The 16,286-nt window shown below is 41.0% G+C and overlaps 1 protein-coding gene across 1 annotated transcript in view; it reads right to left on the reverse strand.

Annotated features, from left to right (window-relative positions):
* Window positions 1-11,070: 11,070 nt before the first annotated feature.
* Window positions 11,071-16,286, reverse strand: part of LOC100956900 (phospholipid scramblase 1) — a 21,834-nt gene continuing 16,618 nt past the window's right edge. The window contains exons 5-8 of the mRNA XM_012804993.2: window positions 15,145-15,365; window positions 14,890-15,051; window positions 11,881-12,042; window positions 11,071-11,385 (exon numbers count right to left, since the gene is read on the reverse strand). Of these exons, the coding sequence (XP_012660447.1) occupies window positions 11,326-11,385; window positions 11,881-12,042; window positions 14,890-15,051; window positions 15,145-15,365 (605 nt within the window). The 3' untranslated portion in view covers window positions 11,071-11,325. The remainder of the gene's footprint in view (window positions 11,386-11,880; window positions 12,043-14,889; window positions 15,052-15,144; window positions 15,366-16,286) is intronic.

Raw genomic sequence — 16,286 nt, forward strand, 5'->3', positions numbered from 1 at the left:
GACGGAGCCTCAAGCTATCCCCCTGGGTAGAGTGCCATGGCATCGCGCTCACAGCATCCCCCTCCCCGGCCTGGGGATTCGAACCCCACACCTTAGGTATATGTGGCTGGCGCCTTAGCCGCTTGAGCCACAACCATTGTTTTGAAATGAACTCCTGTATGAGGCTCCACGTTGGTTTAAGAAGCAAAATAGGCCGGGTGTTCTGGCTCACACCTGTAATCCTAGCACTGTGAAAGGCTGAGGTGGGTGGATTATCTGAGCTCACATCTTTAAGACCAGCCTGAGTAAGAGCTAGACCCCCTCTCTGAAAATAGCTGGGCAGTGCTGTAGCAGGCACCTGTAGTCCCAGCTATTTAGGAGGCCGAGGCAATGGAATTGCTTGACCCCAACAGCTTGAGGTTGCTGTGAGCTATGATAACAGGACACTCTGCTGAGGGTGGCAAAGTGAGACTCTGTCTCAAAAAAAGAGAATAAATAAATAAATAAAATAAAGCAAAATAGACCAGTCATTCCTAAAAATAGGAAATTTCGATCTACCTGAGTCAACATAACAAGGAAGTCCCCTCTGCTTTAACACTTACCAAAAAATCACCCGAGGTAAACTGATGTTAAGCAATCAGTTATTTTTCTGCTGTTCCATTTCCTCCACTTTGGGAGGCCACTGCTCTGCCATTTCTTAATGGAAACTCTCATGTCATTTTGTAGAATTTTGGCTGCCACAATACATGAATCATGAATAAAAGCCAATTAGATCTACAACTTTTTTTTTTTTGGCTAATTTTGTCTTTTGACTATCTGTCAATCATCTATCTATCATTCAAGGAATTGGCTGGGATATTGTTAAGAGCGTTAAGCCCCCAAAGCTGTGAGGTACTCTGGAAGGCTAGAGACATACGAAAGAGTTGATAACTGCAGTTTGACTCTGAAGATAATCTGCTGGTGGAATTCTCTCTCTTTGAGAGGTTAGCCTTTTCATACTAAGGCTATCAATTGCTTTGAGGAGACCCACACATAGCACATAAGGTAACCTGCCTTATGCAAAGTTTACTGATTTAAATGTTAGTCTCCTTCAAATTACACTTTTGCAGAAATATCAAAAATTATGTTTGAACAAACATCTATGTAGTGTGATCTATTAAAGTTGACACAGAAAATTAACTGTTACAAGTCGATACATTTCCTTAAAGTATATTTACTTCTGTCTGTCAGGATACTACTATCTTGTATGCCATCAAACCCACACTACCTCTTAATATAAAAAGGCTGACTTCCTTCACCGAAAGGGAAATTTTACCAGCAGACTACTTCAAACTCATACTACAGCATTGCTGTTCCCTGGGTCTCCAGCCTACCACACGACCTCTACCCCTTTATTCTATTACTTCAATACTCTGATGTAAAGGGAACAAATCTATATTTAAATACCGTGGTATAAAGTCAATACATCTTTTGTTGTTGATTTGGGGATAGGATAAGGAAGAAAACAAAGATATTTGGGGTATGCACAAATGTAACACTTAACAGTTCTCAGTTTTGTCATTGGCCACTTGGATACAACTGGAATTTTTTATAACTACTTTCTCTCACTACCCATTGCATATTCCTACTGCCCTCAGCAAGCACCTCACCTAAGTGTGGTCCTTTATCTGGCAGTGCCACTCAAACTTTCATTCCAAAGGGATTGAGTCATTAGTAGCCCTGCCGGGATTAGGTTGCTGTCCTTTCCATTAACTCTGATCACAGATCACAGTGCACGGTCATAACAGGAGATGCGCTAAGGCATTTCCTGTGTTCCAGATGTACTCCTGCTTATCTCCACTGCAGAGTGTAGTCCAGTTTCCTCTTGGCAGTTAAACTCAGTCACCCAGCCAACACAGTAACTTTCTTGATTCAGAGGCATGAGGAATCCAAAGTGGCTGGGTGGAATTGTTAAGCATAAAGAAAGAAGAACTTGGGCAGTGCCCATAGCTCAGTGGGTAGGGCGCCGGCCACATACACCGAGGCAGGCAGATTCAAACCTGGTCCAGGCCTGCTAAACAACAACGACAGCTGCAACAAACAACAAAAAAGAGCCGGGTATTGTGGTGGGCACCTGTGGTCCCAGCCGTATGAGAGGCTGAGGCAAGAGAGTCGCTTAGGCTCAAGAGTTTAAGGTTACTGTGAGCTGTGACACCATAGCACTCTACTGAGGGCAACACAGTGAGACTCTGTCTCAAAAAAAAAAAAAAAAAAAAAAAAAAGGAAGAAGGAAAGAAAGAAGAATTTAAAGAGTTGGAAAATTTTCAGCCTCTTCAGATTATAAAAAATGAGGTTTCTGCTTCTAAAGAGAATACTAAGGGTAGGGCCAAATGACCATTTTATAAATAGATTAACATGAGTATAAACCACAGGCCTAATAAGTGATCTCAGCAAAAATATTGGCAGTTTGAACTAAAGGGATGGAATTATATGAATTTAAAAAAAAACTGTAGGTTGGGCAGTGCCTGTGGCTCAAAAGAGTAGGGTGCTGGCCCCATATGCTAGACGTGGTGGGTTCAAACCCAGCCCCGGCCAAAAACTGCAAAAAAAATAAATAAATAAAAAGCTATAGGACTTCTCCCAGGTTACTGGATTAGACCATGAAGCTATTGTTTGCAGATGTGCCTGTTCTTTACAGTAAGGAAAAATCACCCAGAAAGCATTTCAGAGATCATCAAGCCAGCCTTGTTAATTTTGATCTAGATGAGGAGTGGCGGTAGACAGCTACTGCCTCGGGTTGGAGAGGCCACACAGTGGCTGCCTGGAGCTGTGGGGCAGGTTCTGCCTGCTGAGCTTTGGGTGCATGACTCCCACATGGCAGAATCCTGAGAGCACAACTCCCACATAACAGAGCCTTGAAGGAGAAACTGCTGTCACAGTGGGATTGGAAGACAGAATATCAGGCCAAAAAGAACCATTTTTAAGCTTTATGATCTAATGGTATTTGGTAAGCTTTAGACTTGCTTGGGTACAGTGGCCCACTTCTTCCACCTAACTCATCTATTCTGTTCCGGTCACACCACTGTGGTTTAGAAGCACATAACTTGTTTGGTTTCACAGTTTCACAGACCCATAGCTGGAAAGGATTTCGCCTCAGGATGAATTCTATCTAGAGTCCCACTCAAGTCTAATTTAGGTGATATACAGGGAGTTTATGATAGAATGAGTTAAAAATTTAGGCACTATTGGGACAGAATCAATGCATTTTATATGCGAGAAGGACATGATTGATAGGAGAGCAAAGGTGGAGTGTTATGGACTAAATGTTTGGGACCTTTCTCCCTCAAATTTGTATATTGATACTCTAATCTTCAACATGATGGTATTTGGAGGTGGGGCCTTCCAAAAATAGGTTAATAAGAGTGGGGGGTCCCCTAGAATGGATATTTTATAAGAAGTAGAAGAGGTATCAGAGCTTGCATGCCCTGGCACACTAGGATGAGAGAAGAGGACCCTCTGCAAGACAGGAAGGGGGGCTCACCAGAAACCAAACATATTGGAACCTTGATCTTTGCCTTGCTAGTCTCCAGAACTGTGAGAATTAAATGTCTGCTGTTTAAGCCAGTCTATGGTACACTGGGGTTTTTTGTTGTTGCAGTTTGGTCGGAGCTGGGTTTGATCCCACCACTCACGGAGCCACAGGCCCCACCCCTATGGTATATTGGTATAGCCGCTCAACCTGCTGAAGACAAGACTGAAGAAATATGGATGTTAGTAACTCTGGTAGGGACTCTAAGTGAGAAGCATGGTAGAGAAAATATGTATCCTCTTACAGCGGTTCTCAACCTGTGGGTCACAACCCACCCGAACTGTATTAAAGGGTCGTAGCATCAGGAAGGTTGGAGGTGAGGGCCCAAATGAATGGGAAAAACATCTACTGGAAACTGGACGAAAGGTCTCTTTGTCACATAATGGTAGACAGCTCAGCTGGATTTTGTCCTGCTGCAAATGTGAAGTTATTGTTTTCCTCTTTATATATCCTTTTAATAAGTTTCTTGTGGGGAGCGACTTTGAAACAATGTAAATACTGTATACTGTTATTCCTATTAGTTCTAGCTACTCAGGAATCTGAGGCTGGAGGATTGCTTGAGCCCAGGAGTTTGAGGTTACAGTGAGCTATGATTGTGTCATCGCACTCCTGCATTGACAACAGAGCAAGATCCTGCTTAAAAAAAAAAAAAAGGCTTATTAATCAGTCAGTAATGTTGACTGCTCCTGAGTTAATCAAGGGTAAGACAAATATGAAAGACAAGAAAAGAATAATAAAAATCTGGTATTCTGTACTAAGATATCTTTTCAATTGTCTTTGAGTTCTGGTTCCATTCAAAGAAAAATAAATGATTTGTCTTTATACAGCAAAGACAAGGCAGAACAACAGATCCATACTTGGCTTTGGTCCCACATAGAAAGACTAGTATGAATGAATGATATAATAATAATACAACTTATCCTTAATTTATTTTAAATAATGTATATATGTTTTTTAAATGATTTTCTCATCCTTTTTTCTTTTTCTTTTTTGAGACAGAGTATCTCACTTTGTTGCCCTTGGTAGAGTGCTGTGGCATCACAGCTCCCAGCGACCTCAAACTCTTGCGCGCGGTACTCTTGGTAATGAGGTTGAAAGACCAACGTTATAAGGAATGTTTTATATACACAAAAGAACTTCTTTAGCTGAAGAGGCTGGTCCAGCTCTTAGAAAAGAATGAGTCGGGCAGTGCCTGTGGCTCAAGGAGTAGGGTGCCGGCCCCATATACTGGAGGTGGTGGGTTCAAACCTGGCCCTGGCCAAAAACTGCAAAAAAAAAAAGAAAAAAAGAATGAGTCAGGCCATAGTGCTGAAAAAAAAAAAAAAAAGTGCAGTTTCAGAGAAGTCCATCATCAAGTTTTTCTGGAGCCTGAGAGAGTAAACACCACTGGAGCAAAAGACATTTGATCTGGTTCTTCAGGAGTGGTTGGGAGCTCTAAGAAAAACAAAGATAAGGCAGATTTACGAGCCATCAGGTTGCATTTATAAGAAAGGAAATCGAGATTGCTCAAGAAGGTCAGGCACAGTGGCCCAGGCCTGTAATCCTAGCACTCTGGGAGGCCGAGGGAGGTGGATTCCTTGAGTTCACGAGTTCAAGACCAGCCTAAGCAAGAATCGAGACCCTTGTCTCTACTAAAAATAGAAAAACTGAGGCAAGGGGATCACTTGAGCCCGAGTTGGAGGTCACAGTGAGCTATGACGCCATGAAACTACTCAGGGCAACAGCTTGAGACTCTCTCTCAAAAAAAATAAAATAAAAGCTCAAGAAGAGATATGAGATAAAATTGAATTTTTCATTAAACCCTCATCTGAGCAACAAACAGGAAATAAGTCTTAAACAAATGGGAAATAAATATGAATGGATAGTTATAGAAACAGATTTTTCTGGGTACTATAATTTAGTTAAGGCATACGGAGCTATGATAAGGGAGGTTCTTGCAGTTCTTAAGAAGGAGTTCTTATTAAAAGAGTCTTAATAAAAATCATAGTATAAACTCCCTTTTATCCAAGGAATGTAAACATCCCTACTGTAAATATCACACCTTCCATTCCTATGTGGGAGACATTGGGCCACTTTAGCAGATGGCATTCCAGTCTCTTTCTGAAAACTCTCTAGTTTTACTCCCCTTCTGAAAACCCCCCACTGTTACTTTCAGGATCTAACTTGAGCTTCTTAATGTGGCTAACAGGGCATAGGCTGATCTACCCTCCTTCACGGGCCCCCACTCCCTCCCCTGTTCTTCACTTACAAAGTACACATGAACACAAAACCTAGGTCCAGCGACCTTCACCACTCCTGATGTGACTTTCACCTAGGTTCTTCCCTCTGCCTGGAACAATCTTCTCCTCACTTCTTTTTGCCCAGAAAACTTTCTGTCTTTGTTTAAATATCATTTTCCCTAATTTCCTGACCCTTAGGAAATAGGACCCTTCCTGCTTATTTTTCTAGTACTTTGTGCCCTATCAGAAAACTTTCCACACGTGTAATTGGCCTGAAGTACCTTATAGAAAAAACGTCTGTTGTCTATTTCAACCAATATACCCAGCACAGCCACTGGCCTAGTGCACCAGATTCAAATGTATTTATTAAATAATTGATGTTCAAACCTCTTTAAATCAATTTCATATTTTTATGCCAGTCGTCCCTCCATTCTAATACAAGAAAAGCTATAAATACAAGCGTGTGGATTACTCCAGTGAATCTATTTCATACGAAAATAAAATAGGCTGCAAAAAAAAATATATTTTTGCAAGAATATCCTCTTCTGTTTGTGAATAGCAATATTGGAGAGTTCTAGCAGTAAGATTTAACAGGGCAGTCTGAGTAGCTGCTATGCTTTATGTGTCTCCTAAATTCCTATGTGGGAAAGATGTGGGGCATTTAGAAGGAGACTGAGTCTTGAGGGCATCATTCTCATGAATGGGATTAATGGCCTGTAGAAGGGCCCAAGGAAACTAGCTAGACCCCTTTTGATCTCCCTTTCCTTCTGCCGTGGGAGGGCACTAGATTCATCCCTTTTGCTCTTCTGCCTGTATAGGGACAACATGCCGTCTTGGAAGCAGACAAGATGTTGCCAGACACTAATCTGCTGCTGCCTTGGTCTTGAACTTCTCAGCCTCTTAAACTGTAAAAAGTAGATTTATGTTCTTTATAAATTACCCCCTCTATGATTTTTTTTTCATGGACATGTGTCCATGCACAAATGGATACATAGCAGATTAAGATCTAATTTACTCTGTAAAGTTAATATAGCAGGAGAGTTCCCTGAGCTGTTTATAGATGGCTTCAGTCTATTGGCAATGCTTAACATTGAAATGTTTCCCAGCAACCGATTCTCAGAAAAACGTCTATTGCAAGAAGGAATAGGCCAGTGTTTGTTCCCTATCATGGCCGGATAGAAAAATCCTTAATATGTTAATTGAAAAACCAGAATCCATAAGCAGAAACAAATTGCTGTTACTAGGCAAGCATGTTTCCCAAATCTTCCATAAATTTATAAGCTATCCCTGGCACAAACAGAAGATTTTCTACTATATAAATAGTTATAAGTAGATTAAAGTTTAACTTGAATGTTTGCTACAGGGAACATCCATCAGTTTTCCAAATCTTGTCGATGCTCAAAGTTGGATAAACTTATAAGCTATCTTTTGGGCAAAATATAACATTTTCTACCATATAAATATTAAAAGCAGATTAAAGTTTAACTTGAATGCTTGGTGTGGGGAGAGGTAAGTTCAGAGCTTTGTGACTAATTAACTCTATTGCTTCTCGTCCTATGGCCCTCTCACCTTTTCCTTTCAGAGTCTTGGGTTCAAACTCTGTATTATCCATTTATGTTTCATCTGGTTACATGGACCAGATATTTGCTCCTCTCCTTCAATGGTTCGCCCCATTTTGAGGCTATGAGACTTGGTAAGGAAGTCAATACCACTGCAGCTAATATAATATTCTCCCCTCCCGTGAGAGGAGAACCATCTCTTCATTTGCCAGCTTGTGTGGAGACAGCCTAGCTCTTCTGAGGGGAGAATTATTATTCATCTTCATCTTGGGGCTCAGAATAAATTGTGTTTGCCATTCAAACTCATAATACAGAAGTCCAATTTAGCCCAAATCTTCCACACTGGCCTAACACCCTTCCCAGTGTTTTGGAAACCACTGATCTTTGCCAACACGCAGTCCTTATCATTTTCTACTCTAGTTCTGCAGGAACCTGTTCGTGTCTGTGGACCTGCATGAGATCACTGAGTTGTCACCCTGACCTTCTGAGGTAGAGCTATACCATTGACACCTGAGAGAAATTAAGGCAAGGGAGGAACACAGACCATGAAAGAGACAGGGTCAGGTGCAGGAACGTTGTCTTAGGAAAGTCAGCAGCCAGTACATGGCAGCCAGGGTCAGGTGCAGGAACATTGTCTTAGGAAAGTCAGCAGCCAATTTACGGCAGGCAGGGAGAGGGGCAGAAACATTGTCCAAGTCCAAGGAAAGTCAGTACGTGGCAGTACATGGCACCCAGGGTCAGGTGCAGGAACGTTGTCCTAGGAGAGTCAGCAGCCAGTACATGGCAGCCAGGGTCAGGTGCAGGAATGTTGTCCTAGGAAAAGTCTGCCTGGAGGCATTTTTATTTTTATTTATTTATTTATTTATTTATTTTTGAGAGAGAGTCTCAAAAAAACAGAGTCACTCTGGGTAGTGCCGTGGAGTAATCATAGTTCACAGAAACCTCCAACTCTTGGGCTCAAGGGATTCTCTTGCCTCAGTTTTTCTTTTTTTTCTCTATTTTCATAGAGACGCAGTCTCACTTTTGCTCAGGCTGGTCTCACACTGGTGAGCTCAAGCAATCCACTGCCTTGCCCTCCCAGAGTGCTAGGATTACAGGTGTGAGCCACTGGGTTACAGTAGCTCTTTTAAAGGCCAAACTCAGTTAAGTTTAATAATTAACCTATAGAGAGCAGCTAACTAACTAGATGCCAGGAGCCCTAATGTTGATTTTCCGGCTATTTACCTGCTTGTGCTTGGGGTGCTTCCCCCCCTTCTCCCAGCTTTGTTTCCACGTTCACGTACACACTCCATCTTGCCCATTCTCTCTCCAACTTTCGCCCCAGAGGAGCTCAGGTCAGGCAGTGGCATCCCTTAGCCTTGTCCTCTCCGGTCTGTTCAAGTCTGGAAACACAGCTCCATCCTCCCGCCATCCCAGCTCCTCTTTCTACCCTAACTCCTTGGTCAGCAGCATCCACTGGGCTTCCATCCAGTGCCACAACCCAGCCAGTAGAAATGAATATGCAACATCAATCCCACTGAGATTACAAATTAAAACTTTTTGTAATTCCTGGCATTTTTAAACATTGATTTCTATTTGTTCACATTTGATGATTATTCTTTACATAAAATATTTAATGAGAAAACAAGTATTTAACTTTGGGTTCCTCAAACTTTCCATGCATAGTTGAAGAGAGGAACTGTTTAGGTCAGTTGCTTAACTGGAGATCCAGAATCCTAAGGAGAACAGAGAGAAAGAGAAGAAATGAAAGTCACATGCGGCCAGGCATGGTGGCTCACACCTGTAATCGTAACACTCTGGGAGTCCAAGGCAGGTGGATGGCTTGAGCAAGAGTGAGATCCTGTCTCTGAAGAAAAAAAAGAAAAAAGCGTTGTGGTGGATGCTGGTAGTCCCAGCTACTTGGGATGCTGAGGCAAGAGAATCCCTTGAGCAGGAGAGGTTGCTGTGAGCTATGATGTGACAACACTCTACCCAGGGTGATTGAGTCTCTGTCTCAAATTAAAAAAAAAAAAAAAGTAACATGTAGTTACACAGACAGTCATACCTCTGAGCTTCAGTTAGGTGGCATCACAGTGGGATGTGACGGCCAGCCTGGAAGGCCTTCCACTTCTCTAACTGGCACAAGGAATGTCACCTCAGTCCAGCTATGCAGGGGCCCCTTGACTTGGCATGCTGTCTGTACTAAGCTTACGATAGAGGATGTGCCTTGGTACACTGCACCCGTGGAATCCAGCATCTGGTGAATTATTTTGGCTGTTGAGAGGTGAAATAGGCTTTGCTTTTACTGCAGCTGCCCTGACATACCAATGTTCTCCTCATTTGCCATTCAGAGCTACTGGTGTTGGTGAAATTCCACCGGTGTCGATACTTGCAATAAGAGTGGCCTTTGGAGGTGTTCTGGTGAAGACGAAAGGGGGTCCCTCTCCCATGACCTTACCTCCTCTGCATGAGGCAAATTGTGCCTTGTTCCTCTCCTCTCTCAATTCAATCTTCCTTACAAAACAGACCACAAAATTCCTTTAATTTTCTGACAGGTACAAATCCTAGTTTCCAACCCTGCTACAGAATTTTTTACAGGGTATCATAGGCTTTTGCTCTTTTAAAAAGAGATTTGAAAGGAAAGGGAAGTTAGATGTGCCTTTATTCAACTGAGTGTTCAGAATACATCTGAATTGGCTAACTTCCTTTTGTTTAAAAACAAAAACTACATATGCAAAAAATATATCAACAAAGTTTTATTTAAAATATTTGTTTAGGGACAGTGCCTGTGGCTCAGTGGGTAGGGCACCGGCCCCATATACCAAGGATGGCAGGTTCAAAGCTGGCCCTGGCCAAACTGCAACAAAAAAATACCCAGGCGTGGTGACAGGCGCCTATAGTCCCAGCTACTCGGGAGGCTGAGGCAAGAGACTCGCCTGAGCCCAGGAGTTGGAGGTTGCTGTGAGCTGTGTGACATCACGGCACTCTACCAAGAATGATAGTGTGTGCCTGTGGCTCAAAGGATTAGGGCGCTGGCCCCATGTGCCAGAGGTGGCAGGTTCAAACCCAGCCCTGGCCAAACCCCCTCTCCCCATAAAAAGAGTGATAAAGTGGGACTCTGTCTTTAAAAAAAAAAAAAAAGTTTGCTTATTGGTATAAATAATGTAATAGACTAGAATTTAGGTTTATACACTGTGAGGAAATATATGTTTTATTTAGTTAATGCCAGAGTAATCTCAATTATTGTATTTTAAAAATGATAGGAGTTAACATTCTATCTGTAAACAATAACCTCAAAATTCATAATAATACCAACATTTTAGAGCCAGTTAATCTTGAAAATATATCTTTTTTTGGAAGAAAATCATGTCCCTTTTTCTTTACTGAAGCCACTTATAAATGAATAACTTATTGTCCTGTCATTGTTAAAATAAATAGTATTCACAGTAATAGATTAGCTTATAGGAAAAGTTAAACATAATATGATTTTCTAAAGGTCAAAAAAATACACATTTTAATTTTCTTGGTTGAGATGCACATTCAGTGTTATCTGAACATAATAACAAACTTCTTATTTTGTAACTTTTAAAAAAATACAACATTTTCAAAATAACAATTGTTATGTCTGAAAGGATAACTAGATTCAAAAGAATAAAATACAATTTACATTAAAAATTAATCTCACTTTACTTTTGCCATGAAAATAAATCAGATTATAATTCAAAGCAGCTTTTCGTAGGATGTTTTATTTTATAAATGTAAATACTCCTATATCCCTTCTCCCAAATTCTCAATGATTATTCAAAATGCATAAAAAATATTTATAAATCAGTGATACAGAAAATAAACTCTGTAATTTATAAAGAAGAATCATACAACTACAACTAGACATAAAGACAAGCAGAGCTTAATTTAGACAGGTGCAATCTCAAAAACAAAACAAAACAAAACACATTTCTTTTTCCTTATATAGTGCCCCGAGCCATCTGTGGACGGAGAAGTTCTGTGGACTTTCAGCAAGCTACTGCCACACTCCTGATTGTTGTTCCTGGTTCCCAGTACTTTCGAAAAACATGAAGTCCTAGATAAAAACAAAAATACAGAAATGAGGATTATCCCACGTGTTTGCTGTAAATTGGTCCTTATAGCTAGAAGATTAACGGATTGCATATTCTTATTGCAGTTTAGACTCCTATAACAGATAATCTAGTTTAATAATGATCAGGACGGAATTTGCCATTTCACTGAGTTTTTTTCTGCATAGGCCCAGATTGAGCTGCTTTCCCAGAGCACCGATTCTTTCAAAAGAAAAGCCCCCAGATTAGGACCTTCCATTAGTACCTAGCACTTCTTAGCCTCTTTTACCAGGTGAAAATGACTCTTCAGGTAAAAACTAGTCACCTGTGAATCCAGAATGTTAGGATCCAATGGAATTTCAAAGCTAAGATTAAATGGGAACCTTTATTTAAAACCTATGCGTTTAATCAGACCATTTTGAAATATATGGTTTACTGAATCATGTCAGAATGATACCAGAGAAATCGATGATAACCAAGATTCGTAAAGACAGACTTACAATGAGTAAACAGGCACCAAGCATCACCGCTTTCATTTTAACATCAAGGTCTAAAGGGAACTGGATCCCAAAGTTATCTGCGTCTGTAAATGCCTCTTTCAAAAGCCCAGACCACTGCTTGGAAATTTTGCCAACCACACTTTGTTCATCGAGAGATGTGATCTAAATTGCAAAAAAAAAAAAAAAAAAAAGAAAAAAAAAACCCCCCCCCAAAAAAAACAAAGTCAGATATTTCTAGAAAACATATAGCAAAAGTATTTTCAATGTTAGAGTAAAATGAAATAAATGTTAAAACTATACACCCTATGTTAACTATAAAAATATAACCCTCATTACATATGAGCAGGCTTCTGTATCTATCTATATACAACAGAAAACAATTGCATTTTAATGAGAAATGAAATGGAATTAATTTTGTTGAAAAATTTAATATTTTGCATTTTACAGTAAGATGAACAGTAATAAATCATTTGAATTGATTTAAAACAAAATTTAAGCAGAAAAGGATAAAAATATAAAATGTTTCTTTAATAAAATTTCTAAAAGACACCATAAAGGTATGAATGAGTAAATAAACAAAACTCCTTTTAGACTTCTGCTTTAAGAGAAGCAGAGAGCCTTTACATAGGCTGAAAGTAATGGGGGAGATCATTACCACTCACTGTTTGGGAAACATAAAATGGGAAGAGCATAGAAAAGAAGATAGGCAGTTTATTTTATTTTATTTTTGAGATAGAGTCTCACTTTGTCACCCTTGGTAGAGTTCCAGGGTGTCATAGCTCACAGCAACCTCAAACTCCTGGGTTTAAGTGATTCTCTTGCCTCAGCTTCCCAAGTAGCTGGGACAACAGGTGCCCTCCAGAACACCGGGCTATTTATAGAGTCGGGGGTCTCACTCTGGCTCAGGCTGGTCTCAAATCCATGAACTCAGATGATCCACCCACCTTGGCCTCCCAAGCTGGGATTACAGGGATGAGCCACCATGCCTGGCAAGATTGGCAGTTTGAGTGAAGAAAAGTAGTAACCAGTAAGTTACTTGATGGGAGGTCCCGGGTCAGGGGTTGGAGTCTTAACAATAAAAGAAGCGTACATGAAAAAAGAGCTCTAAAGCAAATACTTATTTTTTTGGAGACAGAGTCTTAATTTGTCACCCTTGGTAGTAGAGTGCCATGGCATCATAGCTCACTGCAACCTCAAATTCTTAGGCTCAAGTGATTCTCTTGCCTCAGCCTCCCAAATAGCTGGGACTACAGGTGCCCTCCACAATGCCCAGCTGTTTTCAGAGACAAGGTTTAGCTCTGGCTCAGGCTGCTGCTGAACCTGTGAGCTCAGGCAATCCAACTGCCTCCGCCTCCCAGAGTGCTAGGATTATAGGCGTGAGCTACTGCTCCGGGCTGGAAAATACTTTCTAATTTCACAATTCTGCCTGAGGGAAGTCTAGGGCCATGATATGGTGTTGAACAGATTGTGCTTAGACTAAAGCAACTCTTTAACTAGACACATGGGGACAGCATAGCTAACATTCTTGAAGCTCTTTATACAGGGCTGTTAGCTTGTAAGACTAACAGACTCCCTTGTCATCTACATTGGATAGATCTACTTGGCTGCACCACAGTGATAATATTTTCTTTCTTTCTTTCTTTTTTTTTTTTTTTTGAGATAAGAATATTTGTTGCCCTGGGTAGAGCGTCGTGCCATCATAGCTCACAGCAACTACAAACTCCTGGTCTTGAGCAATCCTCTTGCTTCTGCCTCTGGAGTAGCTGGGACTACAGGTGCCTGCCACAGGCTGGTTAGTTTTTTTTCTATTTTTAGTAAAGATAGGTAGGGTCTTGCTCTTGCTCAGGCTAATCTTAAACTCCTGAGCTCAAGCAGCAATCCACCTGCCCCAGCCTGCCAGACTGCTAGGATTCCAGGTGTGAGCCACCAGGCCCGGCCATGTGATAATCTTTTTATAGCTACAGCTACTATCTGTATGCTGAAAACTCTACGTCTTCTCCCCCTACATAACTAAAACCTCCCAGGACCTAAATACAAAGCCTGAGCTTCCCACAAGTGTTTCTCCTCTAAGATTCTTAACTTGGCCAATAATATCAGTATTCATTCAGCTGTTCAAACATCTTAGCTCAGAATAATCTCTAAGTTTTTCTTCATTTTCAATAGACAGTACTGCACAATGTACTTAAGAGATGTCTCTTGAATTATTGCTTTATTTAGAATAATCTGATTCTGCTGTGGATCAGGTATCTATTTATTTTTTAGACAGAGTCTCAGTCTGTCACCCTCGATAGAGTGATGTGACATCGTAGCTCACAGCAACCTCAAAGTCTTAGCTGAAGGGATCCTCAGCCTCCCTAGTAAGCTGGGACTACAGGCACCTGCCACAGTGCCTGGCTATTTTTACAGATGGGGTCTCATCTAGCTCAGGCTGGTCTCAAACTCCTGAGCTCAGGCAATCCACATGCCTCAGCCTCCAAGTTTATTTATTTATTTATTTATTTTTACTTCAAGTTCTCAAGCTCAGTGACACTCGGATGGAGTCCAGTGATCTCTCATACTGATAACTCCTGCCTTAACATTTTAAATTGTCCATCATGAATTCAATAGAAAATGATTCAAGCGACTATTTGTCAATTATCTCCAATTCTCAACCTTCCTAATGCCCCAACCCTTTAATATAGTCCCCGTGGGTTGTGACCCGCAGGTTGAGAACGGGTGCTGCAGATAAGCATAAGAACAGCTAATTCACCACATGCAATGGATGCTTTACGGCATCCACCAAGAAAGGCTGTTGGATGAAATTAATTTCTTAGCGTCTAATGTAAAAATGTCACAATGCTTCTCCAGTGTTTTCACCACCCTGACTAAAGTAAAACATAAGAGAACCTTATTTCTCTATTAAGGTATTAGTGCACAATGCTTAGTTAATGTATAATTTGTAACATCCTGCAAAATTATACTCTTCTTATATTAGGAAAGAAACTTTATAAACATTATAATATTTCTTACCTCAAAATCAACATCTCCACAACAGCTGCACACAACACATGGACCAGAAATTTTGAGCACGTCCTGTCTTTTCTCATTTTGCACTGTAAACTTTGGCAGACATGGGTGCCAGGTCTGAGTGACATAACCTACTGGTACACCAGGAGGAGCTTGGACTTCTATCTACAAAGGCAAAGGAATACAAGTAAGTTCAATAAAAGCATGAAAATCCTTGCTGAGCTACACTACAAAGTGCCCTGGAAACTGCCCACAGACCTCCTGAAGGCAGCAAGGGCAAAGACAGCTGGTGCATCTCAGCGGTCTCTCTAGAGCGATGACTTCTTGACCCATATTATCAAGAATCTTCATGGTAAAAGGTCTAGACGGCCCACAGCAATTTCGGGTACAGCAGTCATTATCTTCCACCGCAAAGTAAACCCTCTGTCCAAGGCTGTTCTTAATTGCATATTTGTTATTAGTTTCAAAACCTGTTAAGACTAAAGATATAAAAGAGAAAATCATAATCACTTTAATGCTAAAAAATATAGAACCTATCCTATTAAAATCTCTAAATATACCAGTTTTAGACGATACTTCAAGAAATGGTGTTTAGAGATGATCCACGCAGAGAAAAAAAAGGCAAAGGAAAAAGAGAAAGAGAGCCTGTTAGCATAAGGAGAAGTAGAGTCCTTGCATGAGACATGGCCAAGAAAAGAAGTCATCTTCCCAACTTCAGAGACTCCCGTCAGAGAGGGAGACATGGCTGCTGAGGGGTGGGTGACGGTGCAGGTGGACACAGTGGTGCCAGGTGCATGGAGAAAATGTCCCCTTACCCAGCGCAGTTTTAGTGTATTATTGAGGGGAATATCTGATGACTGTCATTTATGCTCTACGAGATTTTGTTTCCTAAGCTATGCTTGTTTCTTATTTTTTGTTCAGTGTTTGAAGGAAGGTAATGAGAGGCCTTACTATCAAAGCCTATGCGTAAAAAGGGAGAAAGAGAGATGGAAGGTGAATTGTGACGTCACACTGGACCCACCCTGGTTTAGCTGAGCAGTAGTTTTTCAAAGTAGGAGATTAGTATTAAAGAGTAGGAATAAGTGCTCGACAACCAGGGCTTCCACTTACAAAATAAGGCTGGATGCAGTAGCTCATGCTTATAATCCTAGCTGTCTGGGAGGGGGAGACAGGCAGATCGCTTGAGCTTAAGAATTTGAGACCAGCCTGACCAAAAGCAAGACACTATCTCTACTAAACATAGAAAAATTAGCCAGGCCTCATGGCAGGCACCTGTAGCCCTGGCTCCTCAGGAAGCTTGTGGCAAGGGATCACATCCAAAGTCCAGGAGTTTGGATTATGCCATGGTACTCTAGCCAGGCTAGAGTGAGACTCTGTCTATCTTAAAAAAAAAAAAAAAA

This window comes from Otolemur garnettii, unplaced genomic scaffold, assembly GCF_000181295.1.
Source record: "Otolemur garnettii isolate 467f Iridium unplaced genomic scaffold, OtoGar3 scaffold00032, whole genome shotgun sequence".
NCBI lineage: Eukaryota > Metazoa > Chordata > Mammalia > Primates > Galagidae > Otolemur > Otolemur garnettii.